The following is a 15,774-nucleotide window of genomic DNA, read 5'->3' as shown; positions in this document are numbered from 1 at the left end:
TTTGATTGTAATCCTATTTATAGCACTATAATTAGTACAAAGCCTCCACTTACCACCTTTGTATGCCAACACCACCAGTACTACACAAGGGTTGATGCTCTTCTTGATTAAGCCTTGGTCTAGCAACTCTTGCAAATGTCTAGCCACTTCTTGGTTCTTCTCTTGGGTGAGCTTGTAGGTTGCCTTGTTTGATAAAAAAGGCCCTAGAATAAAGTCTATTTGATGAATAATAAACCTTTTAGGAGGTAATGTTGCAGGTGTCTCATCATTGATTATGTCCTCAAACTTCCCAAGTAAGTCTTGTACTTCTTTAGGTATTGGTGCCTGCATAGTCTTTTTTAGGTTGCACCATTATAGAATATTCAAGTCACCTCCTTGTTGAAGAGTATTAACAAAATCCTTGCCACTACTTAATAAGACACTAGGGGTCTTTGACTATGTTTTATCTTCCTCTATTAATGATTGTATTTTGAAGGTCCTTCCATCCTTGTTGAGAGAAATGGTGTTCTCCTTCACCAATCAAATTATCTTTATATCCTCCAATGTAGAACTCTACCCATATATGTTCATTCACAAGTACACTTTGCCCCTTATTCAACCATGTCACCTTGTATGGATTAGTATGGGGTATCTTCTCCAACTTAAGCTTTGTTACTGCTTCCTTTCATATTATGTTATCTATGGAACTTGAATCCATAATAACCTTACATACCTTACCAAGAATTTTATATCTTATCCTGAATAAGGCTCTTCTCTGCTTGGGCTCCTCTTTGACTAGTTGATGGATAATAACTCTTTTAAACATCAAGTTCTCTTCCATCTCTAACTCAATATGGCTAATCTCTAGCGACTTGACAATGTTGACATTACAGTCAAGTTTTTTTATTAGTGACACACACACTTAATCAGATGGTTAGTAGCTACCAAGCTTATCTTTTAGTTTATAGTGTTAACCAAGTAATTCAAGCTCTACTAAGTTCTACAATTGCTACTGAGTTCCAAGAACAATATTTAGTTCACACCAAGCAATATCTACCAAGTTGGTGATTATTAGTGTAAACCAAGCTTCATAATGTTTACTGAGTTTCTTAGTGCAAACCAAGTTCTCTAATTTTTACTGAGTTCACAACCTCAATAATGTGAATCTAGTGTTGATCGAGCTATGCAGTGTCAACCAAGTAATTCAATTTATATGCCTAGTTTTGCAATGTTTACCAAGTTACCAATGCAGACTAAGTTTAGACTACTTAGAAGTGATCAATATGAACTGAGCTTCTACGTCGATCGAGTGCATGATGATGTTGAGCATTGACAATGGTTGTCAAGTGTTAGAACCTCACCGAGTTTTTCTTCAAAACCTGAGTACCATTAGTTGGGCTGACTTTGTGTATTTTGGTGAAACTTGTATTGTAGCTGACTTTGATGAATTGTAAATTGGATTGGTATATATGTAATATATTGTATCACATCTAATAAGAATATATAAGGATAGAAAGATATGTATAAGAGAAGAAGTGCGAAGTAAAAGGCTACAAGTAGTATAAGGAGCAGAAAAGATTTATCTATCATAGCAAGGTGATCATTACACTCCAAAGGAATCTCATTCAACAAATCATGGTTGCAAATCAAAGATCAGCCACTGGTTCATTCTAACAGGTGGAATAATTAAATCCTTTCACAAGGTAGACTTAACAATTTTTCATAAATATCTTTACCAAGTGCATAATTCATTGTATGTTTGTAAATCCTTTTGCAAGGTGGATCTAGTAGTCCTTATTGCTCCTAACAGAGTAGATCATCAGAAGTGATCATTGTAAGCCCTAAAAGGCCAACTTTATATTGTAGTACTAAAGATTGTGGGTATCATCCCCACCCCAATTTTACTTTCTATTTGGAAGGTTTATGGGTTATCATATTGTGTGTCAAAGTGTCATGAATATTTTAATGCTTTCAGTTTTACATGCATGCAATTAGATTAGATTACATATGATGGATTAATTGTTGAATTAAGATTAAGTTTATTAGTTCCTGATTCACCCCTTCCCTCTCAGTAACCTAGCCTATCTTATATTTCCAATAGGCACTTGATGTGTCCTCTTGAACATGTGTTACTCTCTTCTCAATGTTTGAAGAAGATGCCTTCTCAAGGAACCTATAGGTAGGGTGACCCATCTGTCCACAACTATAACACTTCATGCTAGCAAAGTATGAGTTGCTTTTGCCTATAGGTTCTTCCTCTGTTTGAACCCCCTTGAGTTCCTCTACCTCTTCCAAGGCCTCCTCTAGAAATAGTTTCATTCCCATGCTCTGTAGATTTAGACTCTCCTCAATTTATTGATTTAGCCCCTCTACCTTAGTAGCCACCTCTATGACCTCTTTGGTCTCTTCCTCTTCCTCTTCCCTTGGAAGTCTAATCATGTTTCCTCCTGCTCTCGTCTTTAGTCTTGATAACATTGATATACTATTTTTGGGGTTGAGAAGAGTCATCTCTTCTTGTATACCCCATTTCAACCCATATAGGTTTCTAGCCACCTTAAGACTTTCATCTTCAACTACATTTGACCTCACATAAAGCTTTTGGAATTCCTTAGTATAGGAATTTAAATCAAGATCCCTCTGTCTAAGACTTTGTCTCTTCTGATGCAATTGGATTTCATAATCCTCTGGCATGTATGCCTCTCTTACTTTGTGAACCATTCCCTTCCAAGTGGAAATTGGATTCTTACCTTCCTTGTCTCTCTGCCTAGATAAACTTCCACCATGTCAATGCAGAGCCTCTAAGCCTTGACTTTGCTACCCTCACCTTCTATTCATCTATGATTCCATCACACTCAAAATGGTTTTACATTCCATGACTAGATCTGCCTCCATATTCCCATTGAATAGTGATATTCCCTCTAGTGCCTTCCCGCTCATGGCTATCAATGCCTTTAAGAATGGTTCCTCTATAATGAAAGGATCAGGCATAGGTTCTTCTTCCTCTATAGCCACCTCTTTCTTCTTTCCTTCAACCTTGCCCTTGACTTCCTCAGTCATTTCTTCCATTTGATCCAACTTTTCTTCTAGTTGGGCTAATCTATTTTTGAGAAATTTGTTTTCTTCCTCTTACTCAGTCACCTTCTTTGATAACTCTTCATTTGTCACCATTTTAGTTTCTCCTATTGATTCCTTAGTCTAAAACATTTATCCACAAGCCTAATCTTTTGAGGCTCTGATACCAATCTAATAGGGAGGTTGGATGAACCAATCATAGGTTCATGCTCTTAGTCTTCTTGGAAGACTTCTAGGGTGTCTTCACCATACCACTTGTCACCTATAAAACCTTTATTTCTAAGGATCTTCTAGTCTCTCTAGACAACCCAACTATCAAGAAATATTCATCAATCAAGCCAACACTTGATGCATTCTTGCTCCAATCACCATAGCCCTTAAACCTTCATAAAGGCTCTTCACCTCTAGAAATCTTGTACTTAGCCTTGCAGAGGTGTGGAGGTATTCCCAAAAAAATCAAATCAACCAACTAAGGGTGTTAGGAGTCTCACTTGATTCAACTTCTCATCTAATTTCATCAATTCTTCACAAATTTATAGGCCTGAAAGGTTACTAGCCCCAATTAGGTCCCCTATTCCAAGAAAATAGGGACTTTCACTAACCATTCCAAAGAAACCCTATAAAATTTATTAGTATTCTTGGATCATAATCCAACGCCTCAAGGGTTTTTAGGGTCTTGGGGTCACCACCTTCCGTACAATACCCTAACTCAATTTGAGTGAATTTAAGGGTTTTTAGGCTCTAACTGGCTCCTATGCAAGTTGGAAAGTGTAAGGCTATAAAATGGATTGGTATGATCACACATTCTTCACCATACCTTGGCAAGACTCTTATCTACAATTTCTAAAAGGAATTATGGCTCTAGCTATCCACCTCTACAAGTTATGTTGTTTACACTTTGGTCTTTCCTAGCCAGACTCACCACAAGCTCACCTAGGACAAGACTTTAAAAATAGATTTTCTTCATTTGAGGGCCCAAGCTCCTATAAAATGAATATAAATGGAGTCTACTCACTATTCCCAAGAGGGAGTTCAAAATGGATGCTGGGAAAGTGAGTTAGAACTCCATCTTTGCCAACTATCTAGAAAGAACCAACAATAGTGCAAAGACAAGAAAATTTGCAAAAAGAAAGAAAATGTGCACAAAATGTCTATCTAATGCCATAAAGAGTTAGGAAAACATCTAAACTACACATACCATGTATTACAATATCAAATTCAATCCTCTAACTACCCACTGTCATGAAAAGTACAAAGAATATGCTAAAAATTACTTCAAAACTCTAATGTTTAGAACTTTCTCCGTACAATGGGTGTCCAACCCTGCATCTTGGTTAGGGCATGCCTTATGTAGGATGGTTGGGTAATTATTTCCCCTTAGGTCTCCTTGTCATCAATTTGCAACATTTTGACAATGTTGTCCAAGAAACTTTTCATAGTTGCAAAGTTGCACAATGCATTTGGCAAATTTTGCACAACTTAGCCAAATGAGTTCTAGTACTCCCCAAACTTGACCAAATACCTTAATTATGGTAAAAACATTATCCTAAATACTGGTGTGAGAATTATTCTCTTGATAACAAAAGGTCTCCTGATCAAAATGTTAGAAATGACTCGTCAAAATTAGCATGCATGAAAGAAGACATGTACTCTATGTCTAATCAAGAAGATGGTCAATAAATGAAATCTATAGATGAAGTAGGGTCTGCTAATGTATTAGGGCACCATCATGGAAATTTCAAAACTTAGGAGAAAGTATTCAATCATCTTGGTCCTAGTGAGATTGAAAAAGAGATCTCATGTGTCTCTCAAGAAAGTATGCAATATATGATTGAAGATGAAGGAGTGTTAGATGATGAACCTCACATGGTTATCATTCAAACTTGGTGTTTTGAGGCCTCAGATGATGACTTCCTCTATAGAGAAGACCTTCCTATTTATTCAACACTAATCATCAAAGACAAGGACTCTATTGGTGAAGTTAATTCACTAGAATCTATTGCACAATCTTCAACCACTACCACTGATGAATAAACAACCTCAAGTGAAATCTTGCAGACATCTCCTTTAACTTCAGAAATGAAAGTCTTTACATTCAAGTATGTTGAAGAATTTTCAGCAAGTGACGTGATCATCACAGGAGTAGAAGAACATCTTCAAGAGAAATATGATGAGTTCTCAAGCAATAATTTTCAAGGTTACAAGCAAGTAGAATATGAAGCCTTCCAATTTTGTAAAGAATATCATGAATAAGAGACAATGAAGAAAGAGAAGTAAAATATTAATCAAAATTTGATGATTGGTTCGATAGAAATGGAAATTAAGGATCAACTTCAAAGATAAGATGAAACATCAAGTTCTCACTCTTTCTCATGCATACAACCTAAATTTGAAGCATTTGAGTTCATTAATGGAGATTACAATGAGGAAGCATTGAAAAAAGATATATCTAACTGTCTAACTTTTGAAGCCTTCTATTTTAAATGCATATTTTTAAAAGATCCTAAAGTTGCATCTCGATGTTCAATGTCTTGTAATATTGATTTCATAAGGGAGAAAAATGAAGTGGACTCAGAGAAATATGTTGTCATATGTGGTTTAAATGATGTTGAAGTTCAAAAATTGGATCCAATATTTGAATTGGCACAACTTTCTTGTTATCACAAACTATATGAGGATAATCTAACACATTGGTTGATGTTTCTCATTTCAAGCTATCAAGGAGATCTTCAAAGAGAGGATTTTGGAATGTCTAGGGAATTGCCAAATGTTATGAGTAGCCATATGCAAGTTGATACCATTGTGATCAATGAAAGCTTACAAATCTATGATGAGATATGGTTGTTTGGTCCAATACCAAAGAATGTTTCATATCTCATATGTGACTCTTTGGTAAACTTATTAAGCCTCCAAGTATTGGTCAAGAGTTCACTTATGTTTTGCACGGGTTCCTACTTCTCCCAACTAGTAAATGGATTTGTATGATTCACTAGAGTCTCTTCGAGGTAGGGGTTTCTTACCATGTACATATTCCAATTAGGAGTTGTTGTTGTGATGGTCCCATTTTTTTGGTTTTTGTCTGTTTCTCTGGTTAGTCCCCTTTGTTGTTGCCTTTTGGGTGACAATATAGCCTTTTTATAAAGTACTACCTTCTCCTACCTCTAGGTTCATCCTACGTCCTTTGTAGTCCTTATACCTAGATAGAGCCATCTATTGCCTTGGTTCCCATACCTTCCAAATTGGGAGAATTTCATCTTCTGGAGTTAAAACAAATTCAAACGCATCAAATTTCAAGCTTTAAAAGAGCAATTTATTGCATTTTTTAATGATCTTATGGTCAAATTTCAAGCTTTAAAAGAGTAATTTATTACATTTTTTAATGATCTTATGGTCTTGATGCTTTCGACTTGTCTCCAACTCTACTCAACACTTTGAATTTTAAAAATTTGGCTCTTGAGTCTCAACTTACAATAGGTTAATGAAAGGTGCCAAAACACGTGTTTTTAATGGAAACATTAATCATGAAAACTTTAAAAAGGTTAAGAAACAAGGTTCAAAACATGTGTTTCCATTCAAAATCTTAACCTCTCATCACAAAAAGAATTAAGAAAAATATTCCAAATGCATGTTTTGAACCCCAAACCTTATCCTCCAAAAACCAAAGAGGCTAAACTTGAGACCCAAAACACTTTGTTTGGAGACGATTCTTAACCTCTTTGCCCAAACACTAGAAGGTTATAAAGTAAGAGGTTAATTAACCTCACAAGAAACACATAATTGGGAGGTAGTTATTAACCACATAAGGGTAGTTTCTTAACCTCAAGTCTATATAAGGGATCATTTTACTTTGTAAAATGACTTTTTGAATTTTGTTGAATTAGAGAACACTTATGTTGGAGTTTTGGTAGTAGGGCAATTTTTGGAAAGTGTTTATAGATCTTGTTCTTATGATCGGAAATTTCCCTTATGTTCTTGGTATAAGGAAATACAAGGAAACGTGTTTTGGGTTCTTTTTCTACAAATCTTAATTGTTGAAGTGTTGATTCTTTTTGTAATGAGTGTTTTCATGATATTATGTAAATATTCAAATATTATTGAATCAACATTGTGCTAATGACAACCTTCAAGTGTAGCTCTTCATTGTCCTTATTAGTAGTTTAAGCTAATCTAGGAAAGCTTTGATGTTGTTTGGTGCATTTGCCATCAATATCTTTCTTTCTATCTTTCAAAGTTTTAATACCTTTTTGTTGAAAAATTAGAACTTATATCTAATGAGGGAGTTGCCCCTCTTAACATAGGGCAACTGTTAGGAATAGTTTGTCACATGTACTCTCTTGGGTTGCATTACATCATTTTAATGTGACAAATCTATTTACCAACAAATTTGACTTTAATAATCTCAATATAGTTCCATAATAAATTTTGCATTTATTCTCATTTTGAAACAATGTACATATTGATTTTTTTTTCTTTTTACATTTTAGCAAATAATTTCGTAAATTATGCAACATTAATATTAACCTTTTCTATTATTCCAAAATCAGATTCCTCATCCATATTTAAAATTTGACAATAACACTAAAAGAGGATTTGAATTTTGATAACAACAACAATATCACAACTTTATCATTATAACATACCAATGACATCTTCAATTCCTAAAAATAATTTTTAAATAAATTTAACCATTTATATTTAATTCTTGTATACCTTATTTAATTTAGGTTAATTATATTTCATTATTATTTGTAAACAATAACAAACATCACAACACGCCAATGCTAATTGTAACTCTCTCTTTTTTAAATTTTTTTAAAAGCCTTTTTTTGGCTTGTAGATTAACTGCATTTTATTATTATTATTATTATTATTATGTGACAAACAATAAAACATAAGGTGCGAGGGCAAATGGATTCCCAACCATCCTGCTCTAGGGTGGTGTGACCTTTGAATATTTAATTTATTAATTTACACTTCCCGCACAGCCCAATAAGATTCTCTCATTAAAAAATAAAAAATAAAACCAAAAGAACATTGTCGTTCATGTGCGTTTACATATAAATAAATTCAAAATTTCCTAAATATTTTTTCCCCATTGTTTTTATTTTTGGTTGGCTCAGATCGTAGCTGGGAGCTACAGCAAAGCCTCAAAATACGAACATCAACCAACTTAGAAGAATTACAGCCATGGAGGATGAGAATCTTGTGGAGCAGGTGGAAATGAAATGCGAGGCAATGGAGCGCGATTGTTGCGTGGTCACAGGAGGAAGGGGCTTTGCAGCGAGGCATTTGGTGGGTAAGCTCGTTCAGTCGGGCCGCTGGACTGTGAGAATTGCTGATTTGGGTTCTACGATTGTTCTAGATGAGGACGAGGAGAATGGAATCCTCGGCCAGGCGCTGAAGTCGGGTCAGGCTATCTACATCAGTGCGGATCTTAGGGACAAGTCTCAATTGGTAAAAGGTACTGCTTTATATAGTGGGGATTTCGTTTGATTTGGTGAAAAGGAATTTGATTTATGTTTGAAAAGATTAGCGCCTGTTGCTTTCAAATTACAATGTTGGTATTGTAAAAATGGATTTTACTCCATTTTGAAGGTGGACTATTGCATGGTTTGGAAAATTTGAACTTCTGGAGTTCGAATTTGAACACTGTTTTGGAAACAGAGTTTCTTTGATTTCTATGTGAAAAAATGTGTGCTCTCTGATTTTAAAGTTAGAGTTGGGTTATTGGACCCTTGGTCTGTTGGTGAAGTTGAATTGTTCTGAATGTGAGCCCACCAGGGATCAAGTCTGTCTGATTGCATGGCTCAGAAAGCATAAGGAATGAGGCTTGGATCCAGGGTGGATTTTGACAGAAGGATAACCCTCAATCCTTGGCTCTTAGCTGAAGAAGTTCTCCCCACCTTCAAGAACAAAAAAGAAAAATTAGAGCTGGTATTTAAAAAAAAGGTTTTTTATTCAATTATGAAATTGGAATGTTTCTTGGTGTTGAGAAAAATGGATTTTTCAAGATGGAATATTATAATGTTTCGAAAACATAGGTGTGGATCTCAAAGACAGAATATTAGTTAGTGTTAAGAGTTGAAAAGACTAGTTTCTACAAATTTTAAATCTATAAATTTTGAAGAGTTTCTTAGCAGCTAAGTAAAAAAAATGAAATTAGTGTTGTCACTACAATTTTCGTAGTTGAGGTAAACTCAACCGTTCAGTGAAACATGACAACATAATGGTTGAAACATGGGAACATCCTTGGGCCTGTTGATTGGCTCTGATGGGGGCTGGTTGCCTTAACGGATCACTGGAAACTGTCTACTCTTGACGGGAAAAAGGGGATAAAGGATTGCTTTGAAATGAAACTAAGAGTACTAATTCTTAGGAGATAATGCACCGAATTTATGAGAAGCATAATCTGCTGCATTAATTCACAAAGCATTTCAATTAAAGATATTTGTTCATCAGAACTCAACTCAGATCATTAAATGCATAAATATTTCATAGAAAGGCTTGCATTCAATATTTGCATGAAAGAAAACAAGGTTTCACACCTTCAACTTACTTGAAACAATCAAACACATCTTATAACTGTACTATCATGAAAAATGCATGCTGAATGGGACATGTTTAGGGAAAACACAGTAAATATATCAAATCATTGATCCACGACACCAAAACAAAAGAGACTTGGGAAGAAAAACTGCTTCACTCTTATTGAACTGAAAGGAATTATTGCAACAAACTTAAAATGCTTTCAAAGAGCTACAATGTCTTCTACAATGTCTTCTTTTTGCTATGTGCAAAAGCCAAGAAGAGAAGAACTAAGGAAAAGAGAGTACAATGTTTCTTTATAGAAAGAAGGGCTAGTCCTAACTAAAAGAAATAACTGAAGGATCTCCTTGAAATCTGCAAGAACTGATGTTGACTTCTTTGAACGATGCCTCAATTTGAGTAAGTTATCCTTTTGGGTGAGGCAACTTTATAAAGACCCAAAATTAAGGTCTAAAACAGAATGAAACTTGGTAATTCTAGCCTCAAAATTTGCCTTAATTGGTGTTATGCTCATATGAAATCTATGAGCTGCCTTAAAACTGTCCAATGTGTCACAAAAACCCCCCTTTTGAGGCGTGTAACTGGTGCTGAACCAACTACATGATCTCCTTTACTGATTGATAAATCTCCTTGAGCGAGGCTTGATGTTAGAAACCGAGCTTAAAGTTCAACTGACCTTCTACTGTTTATATCTATCCTCGCACTGACTGTATTGTCATTGCATGTCGTCATCTGCTGCAAGCTGTTACTCTGATCTCTATTCAGAAAGTGTCTTGTACCTCATGAAACTATTCTATGTTCAAAATGACTGCTTTTAGGCATCTTTGACTGTCACATGATTTATGATTGACTATTTTTACAAGAAAATGAGTGTCCTTCGATGTTAAGATCACTGTTTTGACGGTGATATCACTTTATTTGACAATTTAACTACTGTTTCAATAAAGGAACTCAATGTCTTATCTATCAAAATCAAAGTAACGAGAATCGGAATCGTATCGGAATCGGCACGGCCGAATCGAATCGTGAATCGGGGGTGAATCGCCGGTGAATCGGTGATGAATCGGCAAATTTGAAAAAACCCTTTAAATGTAGAGATTTTAACAATTTAAGACTTATTTCATGCACCCTTTATTGAATATAACTTAAACACACTATATCATCATCAAATAGAAGTTGAAACTTAACATATATAAACATGGAAGTTTGTGTTTACCACATGGGGTAAAGAGTTTTTATAAGACAACTTCACATCCAACACCTACTCCAAGTGCTTCAAAGCATATCACCCCTCTCGAAAGGCTTGCTCTGTTGTTCTCTCCACCACAGACACTCCATGCCTGCAACAGCTTCAGGTCTCATCAACTGGTTAGACTTCCCACGACTGATAACTGCAGTGACTGGGGGTCTAGGGGGCTGCGCCCCCAGCGGGATCCTGGGGCAGCGCCCCAGGCGCGCTCCCTGTCGCGATACAGGGCGGGGTCGAGGGCCAGCGCCCCCGCTGCCAAGACCAAATTAGCACTCTGAAACCCACACAAAACTACATGGAACACAATGTTTTTATGATTTCTTCTGATCCCACACTCTTTCTGGGAACCGCTGATGTTTTACTACCTGATTATGTCTTTCCCTTCCCTTGGGCATCATCCGTTATGCATTCTAAACATTTTTTATTTGTCGTATTTTTTTTTTTTTTTTTGATAACCTATGGTTTTTCTTTTCTCTTCTCCTCTCTTCTAGTCATGCTTAACAATTAGAAGGCCCTTTAAGATTATAACAAAGAGGAAAGGTAAAAAAGAAAGCAAAAAACATAAGTGATTTTTTTATTATTTCCAACTAAACATGCTTGCTGCTGCCAGCTGATTTTTGGCAATTTCTAATGGCGATTTAGGCGATTTTTTGAGTGGATCGCCGATACATGCAATTCACCTGATGAAATCGCCGATCACGATTTCCGACACCAAAAAAATCGGCGTGCATGAATTTGATCGCTGAATCGGCGATTCATGCGATTTCAGCGCGATTCTCGTTACTCTGATCAAAATGACTGTTGTGAAACTGAAACATTGTTTTCTTTTCTTGAGATGGCTGCCCTGACAGTGAGATGAGTGTCTTTCATCTTTGTATTGGCATTCATGACTTTCTTTTGTCAAATAATCACTGCTTCATGTAATGAAATGACTATCCTCAAGGGCTTTTAGACATCTCCTTAATGCCTTTTGATTTCCTATAATTTGGATTCACAGTTCTTGTGCATTGCTTGTCTACTATTGATAAGATTGTCTTTCTCACTAGATCTGCTTTAAGTCACTGTGAAACTTTTTATTTATTGTTCTATCTCCTCGTTTGCTTTTGAAAAAGTTTCACGCATAATAATGTTGGTTATTGTATGTTTGAGCTATGTCTATACTATTCTGCTTTGTTTTGTTTTCACTTTTCATCGTACAGGTTGAGCTATAAGAGGTGGCATTGTGGGTGATTGATTTTGGCATTTACAGTTATGTGTATAATGGCTGACTGCTTGTGTTCTCATCAGCGTCTCTTCAGTTTTTGGGGAATTTTTCTCATCATCAATACATGGCACGAGAAAGCTTTTAAAAGTTGTCATATATTATTTGTTTGTGATATACACAGTGCTGTTCAGTGTTGCTATTTTGTTTGTAAGACTGAGATAGTTCACCGTATATATTTCTCTGAATTATCATTGTGTGTTGATGGTACAGTGTTAATCTTGGCTAATTGGTTAAGCGTATCTAGCTTGTGAAGCTTTGTACTGGAAGTTTTGGTTAATATAAATGATCTATTTGTGGGGTGTGGCTGGGTTTTTCCCTTGAGTAGGAGGGTTTTCCTAGCGTAAATAATTGTGTTATTTATTCATATGCTTTTCTGGGTTTCTGTATATTGCATTTATATTATTGTGGTTCAAAAACTTAACATTAGATGCCTCTGTTTTGCCATTCCAAGCCACTGTCCTTCCTTGTTCGAGATGACTGACTTATTCTCTGCACAACTCTTTACATTTTCATTTCTTATTTTCATCTTTGTTTTCTATGATCTCTGTTTTTATATTAGACCTGTTCTTATGCATTCAACCTTGATGCACCTCATGGTAACAATGATTTCACTGTGCATCACTGTCCTGCAACATGTCTTGAATACTTGGCATAATACATTGACCTGCATCGTCTATCATTGTATCCTAATCTTCACACCTCGATCTTTCCACTGGTCTTACCTTGACTCTCAACCTGATCTTACTGTTTTGAATCTTCCTGAAATCACTGCCTTTTTACTGTTTTGAGCTATCATTTTTGCTGTCTTGTCATTACAATGGTGATCTCTCTTTCTATGACAGCCTCTCTTTATCCTTTAACAGTGGCTTTCTTTGTTTGTGGTGAGCAATGCCTTGCCCTGCTAAGTCACAAGGTTTGAGTTCGAATTCGAGTTCGGCAACTATGAAATTCGGATAAAATTCAAGACCTCAAAAAATTCGGAAAAAAATCGACATTAAATTCGCCCATATAAAATAATTTTTAAAAACTATAAATAATAAATTTAAATTTAGATAAATATTATACAGAACAATGTTGTAATTTAAATCGATAAATTATATCTACTATTTATCACATAAAATCGTAATACTATCTAAATATTAAAAACACTATATAAATAATAATATCGTAATATTATCTAAATATAAAAAACACTATATAAATAATAATAATTATGATGTTGATAACATAAAAAATAAAATAAAAAAATATCACAGTATATATAAAACTAATAATATTAACATATAAAATAATATTATCTAAGCATATAAAACTATAGTATACATAAATAATATTTATCACTTTTAGTTATTTTTAATTTGAAGTGCGCTTCAAATATATAAACTTAATAACATTAAAAATTTAAAATGTACCCGACTGGCATTACAATTATTATTATACAAATAATAAAAATAATATTAACCTACAAAACTAATTTTAATATCTAAAAATTAACTATGGATAAATAATTTGAAAAAAGATCATTCATGCATTCTATTGAAATCTGGACTTTATTTAATCGTGTTTGAAGCTGATTCAGAGGAGTATGTGTCGTTCATCTAACGCGAAACATTTTCGTGAGACCATAAAAACACAGACATTAACCTTTGTGTAATGGCGCTCTACAAGACGATAAAATTGCGGACAGGGAAAAAACAGGGAAAAAACATGGATTAACGCCTTTGCGTGTACGTAAAAAAATGCGGGAAACCCTTGAAAACATTTTATTAAATGCTGTTTGAAATATTCGTACGAATATTAGGCGAACTTTAACGAATTTTTTGTGCTGTTTTGAAGTTCGCGGAATTTCGAACCTGATGGCTGAAATTCGCCGAACTCTGTGACTTAGTTGCCCTGTATGTTCTTAGCAGTAACTTTACTGCTGTTGCATTACAATGTCTTCTTCTCCTCTCTTTAAATACTTAGCTACATCTCAATTGTGCTTCCACTATCGTTTGGTCTCATAACAGTGAACATGAAGGCTTTTTCAAAAAAACAGTCATGAGTATCCTGAAGGGATGACACTCTTCATTCAAACAAAGAACCTTAAAAAACAATATGAGCATACTCTTAAACCTTTCATCTCTATTAGTGTAATGATCTCACAAAGGCAGCTAAACATCAGAAAGGAGTAAATGCAATCTTCATTTTTTGAACTCTCTTTGACATCTTTTATGTTAAACACTACTGCTTTGATACATGCATTTTCGCTTTGTTCTAAGACAATGACTTTGTATCTGCTCTTAGTGCCTATTTTCTGTCTATAAAACAGTTATCCTTGCACTTTACACTGTTTTTGTCTTTTGATATTCATGCTGCTGTTTTGTCCACATTTTTTATCTTTTACTGTTGAGGCATTGTTTGACAGTCAATGGTTTTGCCATTCCTTTCCATTGCTTTGACCTTTGTAGTGATAGCACTATATTTAACATCATTGTATCACTATTATAACTCCCTCTGGTATAGTCCTACTGCTGTAAATCACATCCTTCACTTTTACATTATAAAAGCAGTTGCAGTGGGTATTCATCCCTAATTTACATCCTGGATTCATCTACATTCCTTCTCATTGTTTGCAAACCATACAAACCACTTGCGTCACTGATTTCATCACCGTTGATTACTATGACTAATTTCATATGCATTGTTCACTCACTGTTTCAAGTTTGATGAGCTTCACTGTTTCGCATGTCAGCAATATCTACCCTCTTGCAACAGTGGTGGATACTATTTGGAATGCCCGCTTCTACAAAGCCCATTAAACAGTAAATAACCACGGTTTGTTTCCCATCCTATGGTATTACTTATTTACTACTCCCCTTAACTTATTCTATGGTTTCATCATTATGCCCTTTTGTGCGTACCAACATTGCATCTCCACCATAGTTCTAATATAAAAGTACCGATCCATACTCAAACATGATTCAAGACATTCATGAAACATGGTTATTCATACAAACGCACAGGAAAATTATGCAAAATCCTTAAACAGTAGAATTATTATTTCTCCTTGCACCTCTATGTACAATGCTATCCTCATAATCCATTTGGCTTCTTTTAGATCTTTTCATATATGAGGTCATGATTAAGACTTCTGACAAACTTCGTAATTTTGAAAGGTATACATCGTTGTTCTTTGATACGAGACTACCGCGCATGTGCCCTGTTAATGACTTCATGATCATTTAATGAATGAGAATCATTGAGTAGGGTTTTGATTGGGTTTGGGACCCTACCTTATACTGTGACTTTTGCTTGAACTCTGCTGCTTCCTGAGAAGATCTTATTGGTAATCCACTACTTAGTCAAAGAAGATGCTGCTTCTTTAATGAGATATGCAGCTATCCACGGGTTTTGTGCTCGAGAAACATAGAAACCTTCTTATTCCTTTGATAAAACTTGCTATTACTATCCAAGATCTTTGCTGTTCATTCCTCAATATCTGCTTTTCATCAAATGAAAGCACTGCTGTTTTCAACTTTGAATGCGTGTTCCTTGCATGAATCTTTGCACCTCTTCTTGTCTAACTGATGTTCTAATGAAAATGTTTTCTTTTCTCATTTATCTTTTCTGGTCCTTTAATAGAAACTTGCCACTCTCTTCTTCGGGTTTGGTATTTTCTATA

General features: G+C 35.1%; 1 protein-coding gene across 1 annotated transcript in view; it reads left to right on the top strand.

The window, feature by feature from the left end:
- Nucleotides 1-8,111: 8,111 nt before the first annotated feature.
- Nucleotides 8,112-15,774, top strand: part of LOC149579986 (3beta-hydroxysteroid-dehydrogenase/decarboxylase-like) — a 30,232-nt gene continuing 22,569 nt past the window's right edge. The window contains exon 1 of the mRNA XM_089788285.1: nucleotides 8,112-8,512. Within this exon, the coding sequence (XP_089644411.1) occupies nucleotides 8,239-8,512 (274 nt within the window). The 5' untranslated portion in view covers nucleotides 8,112-8,238. The remainder of the gene's footprint in view (nucleotides 8,513-15,774) is intronic.

Source organism: Cupressus sempervirens, chromosome 1, assembly GCF_028749045.1.
Source record: "Cupressus sempervirens isolate cs-2001-9-10 chromosome 1, ASM2874904v1, whole genome shotgun sequence".
Classification (NCBI taxonomy): domain Eukaryota; kingdom Viridiplantae; phylum Streptophyta; class Pinopsida; order Cupressales; family Cupressaceae; genus Cupressus; species Cupressus sempervirens.
This window is presented reverse-complemented; position numbering and strand designations above follow the sequence as displayed.